We start from the raw sequence: 6,921 nt of genomic DNA, 5'->3' as shown, positions 1-6,921 counted from the left end.
GGTGGCTTCCACACCGACGTAGTTGGTAAAAACTTACCAACTCCATAATGGACCGTGTCTGACGCGTAATCGGAGGACGGAAGCCGGGATTGGTAGAAGGCTGGTGACTCACTTCCCACTTCCCTGTGAGATGAGATATGAAATACGTGGAGTTGGATCGCAGAGTCTCTTTTGGTACTTTTCTCACACAGTACACATCAAAAAATTTATCTCTGTTTTCTAAAAATAATTAATGCGTCAAATAAAATATAATTATCAAATTTAAAAAATTATTGCCGGCCCAAAAAAAAAAGAAAATCATTATTATCCAAGATGAGAATGATCTCTTTATTTCTTTTGACTGCTGAATCTTGCAATTTCTGCCTCAATATAGGCTTTGGTTTGAGAAACTTAAGCACAAAGGAAGAGACAAGGCCTTGTATTTAATTTATAGGCAAAGATGAAGTTGTGGCTGAGATGGCTCTCGTAGTCTGATTTATTATTATAGTAAAAATGCCTGACAAATTGAAGGAACTTTACTTGGTAAAAATAATATAAAAAAATTCAACTAGAAATTCTTTTAAAAAAAAAAAAGAATTGTGTGAAATTCTTTCAACTAGAAATGCTGTCATGAGTTTAATCTGATACGTAATTCCAGGCTAAATCACGCTCTTTTTATTTTTTTTAGAAATACTATTATCCCGTATTTGGTGCTTTTTTTTAATCTTATTACCAGCTATTCGAGCAATTTACTAGTCTAGTCCGTGTCGATAGCTAAATCAGGCTCTTACAAGCTAAAGAGTTCAAGATCTATCATACAAAGAAAAATCAACTACAAGCATCCTAATAAAATAGCTCATATATTTGGAATCGGAAGGAGTATTAAACTTTTTCTAAGCCTAGGTTCACTTTAGTTTGTTAAAGCCCTCAAATCGCGACTTGAAAAAGTATTCTTTATGTCCCAATTTCAGAGAACATCTGTAAGCTGATCAATAATAAAAAATTCTTGCAAAGGGGAAGAGAGCAACGCGGTTTGAGTACCAGTGTGAAAAGAACATTTTTAAAAGCTTGTTAAATTAAAGAGAAGACTTGAGTTGACTTGAAAAGCTTCATCCTCAAAATTACAAATCTGTGCATAACCGGGTTTCATCTTCTTCCGATCAGGTCGCAGATCAAAGAAATCTTTCACTTATTTCATCCATCAGGTTCCTGTTTTCTTCCTTTCTAATTATGTTATATATCTATTTTCTGTCATGGCTACCACTGTCAGTTTAAGATTAGTTTCTCTTATTTTGTTTTTTTTTTTCCCTGTGAAATGGATTTAGCCTTTCAAGCTTTAATTTTGTGATTATGCTTTCTTTGAATACAGAAGTTTTGCTTTGAACTATAAATAGCCCATGAGCTGTAAGAAATATAAACATAGTTAGGCACTGGGTGTCAGCTCCCCCCGGCTGCAATTCCAGCCACGCCTTAATTTTGGGGTCCTTTCCAAATGAGTGATATTTTGATATTTCATAGACAAAAAATGATTCATTTTTTAATTTTATCCGATTTTTCAAATATTGAAAACAATTGAAAAGGGCCCCCAAAATTAAGGGACAGATGGGGGCGCAGCCGAGCAGGTCAACCTCTAGCTAGCTCGTTAGTTGTCAATTCAATTAAGCTGGGATATATTTTCTTCCTTGACAATTCTTTTAGACTATCTTCGAAATTTTCATGAACTTTTGAATCGGCGAATTAGATTTATGTTCTGCCTCAAAGTTTTGCCTGATTCATAGCAGGCTAGATCAAATCACGCCTCTCATATATTTAGCCTGATCAAATCATGAAAAATTGGTCCAATTTCTCCCGTCTTCAGTATCCCCCTGACTGATTGCTGCACTGTTTGTTGAAGCTCCCGTTATTTATGTATTATTCTTTCTGGTTTTGTGCTTTTACTTTTGTTTGGATTCAGATTCCAAATCCTTGCGATGGCGCGTGATGCTGATGGAGTTGGGTGTTCTTCAAGCTCTTTAGGTTCAACTAAGAGAAGGAAGTATGATGTGTTTTTGAGCTTTCGAGGGGAAGATACTCGGAAAAATTTTACTGATCATTTGTATGCTGCTTTAAAACGCAAAGGATTAAGAACTTTCCGGGATGAGGAAGAACTTGAAAGGGGAGAATCTATTAATCCAAGTTTATTACAAGGAATTGAAGAATCTCGTTCTGCAATTATTGTGTTCTCTCTAAATTATGCTTCTTCAACTTGGTGTTTGGATGAGCTTCAAAAGATCCTGCAGTTGAAGGAAGAGACAAGTCTTGAAGTATTTCCGATATTTTACGGTGTAGATCCATCTGATGTTAGGAAACAAAAGGGAAGTTTTGCAGAGGCATTCAGAAAGCATGAAGAAAGATTTGCACATGACAAAATGAAGGTGGAAAAATGGAGGGATGATTTAGAAAAAGTTGCTGCTATATGTGGTTGGGAGTTAAACGACGGGTAATTTCCACTTCTCTTAATAGTTACCATGTCTTTTCCTGTTGAAAATTAAGGACATTGATATTCAAATATACTCTAAACTGTAAGATTAGCCACATCCTCTCTTATTGAGGAGATTGTAGGATCTATTCACCTAGGGATAGGATGTGTGGTCTTGGGCGGGTGACTCGGTCCCTCCCTAAAATAGGTAGGGAGCAGACTAAAACGTATTATAAATGTCATTTATTTTTTAAAAAAATCCTTTAATCCATTTTACCTTAATTACATTGACCTTTTATCTATTTTTAAACACATACACGTAAGTTTAATTTAAATCCTTAACTTTGTTAAGAATATTTTAAAATGATATTTTTTAATTAAATTTGTACTGGAATGATATTTATTTACTAACTTATTTTTCATCACACTAGATTCCTAATTTTTGATAAAATTATTTTGAAGAATTAAGTGTTTTCTTTTTCTTTTTCTTGATTTTTCTCGTGCAAATAATTATTTTTCTAATGTTTTAATTATATTGGGTAAAAGCTTAAGTAATTTAATTAGCATAGATATAAAAAACCTTAATTAAGAATTTTAGTAATTTCTTTAATAAATATATACTTGACTAAACGTGTTTATGAATTCAGCCCAACAAATATATTTGCAAATTTATAAATGTTTATTACAAAAATGTTTAAAAATTTTAGGTTACAAATTTATTTTATTTATATAGTCTGTTAAACTTATATCATTTGTTATATATGATGAATAATATACGCATTTGAAACATAATCTTAGCCGTTTAAAAGAAATCTAAATAAATACATTTCAATACATGTACTAAAACAATTATACAATTTCATTAAATAATCAAAATTAATAATTAATAAATTTTATAACAATCTAGAAAGTTTGAAATTATATGAATTAGAATTATTTTCTATTGTATGAAAAATTATGTTTTTGACAAATATAAATATTTAAATAATTTTTTTATGTCAAATAGAGTTACTTTGGATAAAATAAAAGTTTCAAAGTTAAATTTAACATTCAATTAACAATTGAATAAACTAATGATTGAACAGATAAAAATAACATATGAGGAAGGTTTATATATATTTTTGAAATAAAAATAATATTTATGTACGTAATTGATGTAAATAGAAAGGTAATTAATGTTTTTGCCCTTTTATCTAATTGTAGACCTTTATTTATATTTCTTGGTAAAATAGACTTGTAGGACTGTATTGGCTGTAGATGATTTAAGTTTTCGACTTGAACTCAATTAATGATTAATGATAGAATTCTGAAGTGGACATTTTCTTGAATATACAATTGCACACAAACAGTATATAGTAAAATTACAAAATAATTATTATTATGTAATATTCAACCATTAAAAAATTAATATTAAAAATTGATAATTTCTCTAAATTTTGAAATTCGTTGTTTATTAATAAATAATGAATAATTAATAAAAAAAAATTGATAGTTGAAAACGTTACTAAATAGCGTTAGATTCGAACTTGTAATCTGACAACGTTTATTGTGAAAAGGTGCTCAAATAAAATTAAAAAAAAAAAAAGACGTACTACCAGAAAAGAGAAACTCAAACTATGATGTGCTAATTAAATGATTTGAATATCTAGGAGCTATTAAAGCGTGTGGACAAATAAACATAACCGTCTATGTCTGTAAATACCAGAGGCAATGTACAACTCTTCTATAAATGAAATTATTGCTATTTCCACTAATTTAAACTAAATTTCATGGTAAACTTAAAACTGCTAAATTTGCGGTCATGTTTTCTTTACATCTCACATTACCTGCTTTTTTTAAAAAATTGTTTATGCATAAAAATTTAAAATTCAGTTGACTTAAACGATCACGCTATTTTCATGTAAAAAAGATCACTTTATAATTTTATTTTCACATGCAGGTATGAAGCAGAATTCATTGAAAGCTTTGTTGGAGAAATGGAGTCAAAGTTGCTTGATAAATCAGCATCTAGTCTTGGCAGGTTAATTGGAATTGAACCAAAATTAGATAAATTGGAGTCAATCGTGGAAAGTGAATCAAAAGGAGATGGGTTTATAGGAATATGGGGCACAGGAGGTGCAGGGAAAACAACTCTTGCTAGAGCCTTTTATGAGCGAAAGCGCAGAAACTTTAAGAATCATTGTTTTCTTCCTAATATTAGAGAGGCATGTGAAAAAGATCGTTTGATTTCATTGCAAAGAAAACTTCTTTTTTCTTTAGATAAAAGGAGTATGGAAGTGACTGATTCTTATGAAGGAATGGAGTTAATAAAAAGCAAGTTGACCAACAGAAAAATTCTACTTGTCCTTGATGATGTGAATCATATTGAGCAACTTGAAAATTTCACTCCAAGGCAAGGATGGTTCAGCAAAGGGAGCATAATAGTGATAACAACAAGGGATAAGCATTTGCTATCATCATATGGTGTATCTGATAGTGCTATATATGACATTGAATTCTTGACTGATAGTGAGTCCCGTGAACTTCTCATTCAAAATGACTTTAAAGAAGGGCAACCTGATGAAAATTTTTTGAAACTTGCTACAAACGTCATTGAATATGCTGGAGGCCTTCCTTTAGCAATCAAAGTGTTAGGTTCATTTCTTTGCAAAAGGAAGATAGAGGAATGGGAATATGCACTGGCTAAGTTCAAGAACTATCCTCCAGAGGACATTTCCAAGATACTTGAAGTGAGTCTTCACGGATTAGATGACCAGGAGAAAACCATATTCTTGGATATTGCTTGCTTTTTCAATGGGATGGATGAAGATCATATCATACACATTTTAGAAACGTTCGATAAGGATCTTCACACAAAAATTGGAATAAGGGTTCTTATTGAGAAATCACTAGTAATTAATTATGAAGGGCGTTTGTGGGTGCATGAAATTTTGCAAAATGTGGCTAAGCGTGTTGTCTATCAAGAATCACCTGGTGATGCCAGCAAGCGTTCTAGGATATTGTCCTTGGATGATGCCAATCATGTATTAGGAGGAAATAAGGTGACATTCCAAAGTTCTTGTGTTTGTGCACTCTTATAATAATTTATTGCATGACTTTTATGCATTTTTACCTTGACTTGTTGTTTTATAGGGGACAGAAGCAACCCGGGGAATAATGCTAACATTAGAAAAGTCATGTGATGCATTTTGGCATCCTGAAGCCTTCTCAAAACTGAGTAATCTCAAGTTACTTATCATTTCAAGTCGCTCACATGTTTCACATTGCCAATTGAATCTTCGGCTTGGACTCAAGTCTCTTTCCAAAGAGTTGAAAGTCATAGAATGGGAGGGGTATCCATTATTTTATTTGCCAAGTCAACCTCAACTCAATCAGCTTGTTGTGCTAAAAATGCAGCATAGCAAGTTAAAAGAACTTTGGAGAGGAACACAGGTACTTACAGTCCTTTTATTTAAATTGTTTGTCCATAATTTAATAAATTATAATTATAATTATAATTAGTCTCTGGTCTGTGATCTATTCTTTCTTTTTCTTTTTTCCCTTATTGTTAGTCTCTTCGAAGCTTGAAGTCCATTGATCTATCTCATTCAGAATACCTCATCAAAACCCCAAATTTTGATGGAATTCCTCATCTTGAAAAGTTGATTCTTCAAAGGTGTTCTAACTTGGTTAAAATTCACCAGTCTCTTGGGCAACACAAGAAACTTGTCACTGTTGACTTGAAAGATTGCAAAGAAGTTAAAACGCTTCCAGAAAAATTTGAGATGAATAGCTTGGAGACTTTTATTCTATCGGGTTGTTCAAAAGTTAGAAAACTTCCTGAGTTTGGAAAAGATATGGCATGTCTATCGAAGCTTGATTTAGAGAAGACTGCTCTAGCCAAACTACCTCAATCTTTGGGTAATTTGATTGGTCTCGTTGAATTAAATTTGACAAACTGCAAAAAACTGGTTTGTCTTCCATGTAGTGTTAGCAAGTTGAAAGCTCTGAAAGTTATCAAAATTTCTGAATGCTCAAAGCTTTCATGGCTGCCAGAGAGTTTGAATGAAAATGAAGCTTTGGAACAGCTTCATTTGAGTGGGATTGCTATACAAGGGTTATCATTTAGTGACTACAATAGCGAAACACAATCTTCATCATCATGGAGTTGCTTATCCCTTCTTCAAAGGCCTTCAAGCTCCAAAAAGTTTTTGTTGCCGCCGTCTTTGTCGTTCTTGAAAGGATTAAACTTAAGTTTTTGCAATCTCCAAGATGGATCACTTCCTGATGACATCAGCATGTTATCATCATTGGAAATTTTAGCTCTAAGTGGAAACGATTTCATTGACTTACCATCTGGCCTCATTTCCAGTCTTTCGAAGCTTAAAGTTGTTAATCTCTGGAGTTGCCCAAGGCTTCGGTCTTTGCCGCAACTTCCGTCAAATCTATTACATATAGGGGCTGAAGGTTGTTCATCACTAAAACATTACGGATGTGCAGATCAA

General features: G+C 32.5%; 1 protein-coding gene across 1 annotated transcript; it reads left to right on the top strand.

The window, feature by feature from the left end:
- The first annotated feature begins 1,078 nt into the window (after positions 1–1,078).
- Positions 1,079–5,517, top strand: LOC114729806 (TMV resistance protein N-like). Its single transcript, XM_028916844.1, has 3 exons — positions 1,079–1,184; positions 1,934–2,458; positions 4,377–5,517. The coding sequence occupies exons 2-3, from the start codon at positions 1,950–1,952 to the stop codon at positions 5,515–5,517; spliced, it is 1,650 nt and encodes a 549-aa protein (XP_028772677.1). The 5' UTR covers positions 1,079–1,184; positions 1,934–1,949.
- Positions 5,518–6,921: the final 1,404 nt, after the last annotated feature.

Source organism: Neltuma alba, unplaced genomic scaffold, assembly GCF_004799145.2.
Source record: "Neltuma alba isolate B1F8T4 unplaced genomic scaffold, ASM479914v2 tig00012680_pilon, whole genome shotgun sequence".
NCBI classification, from domain to species: Eukaryota; Viridiplantae; Streptophyta; class Magnoliopsida; order Fabales; family Fabaceae; genus Neltuma; species Neltuma alba.
The sequence above is the reverse complement of the archived record's forward strand: the minus strand, read 5'-3'. Positions and strand labels throughout refer to the sequence as shown.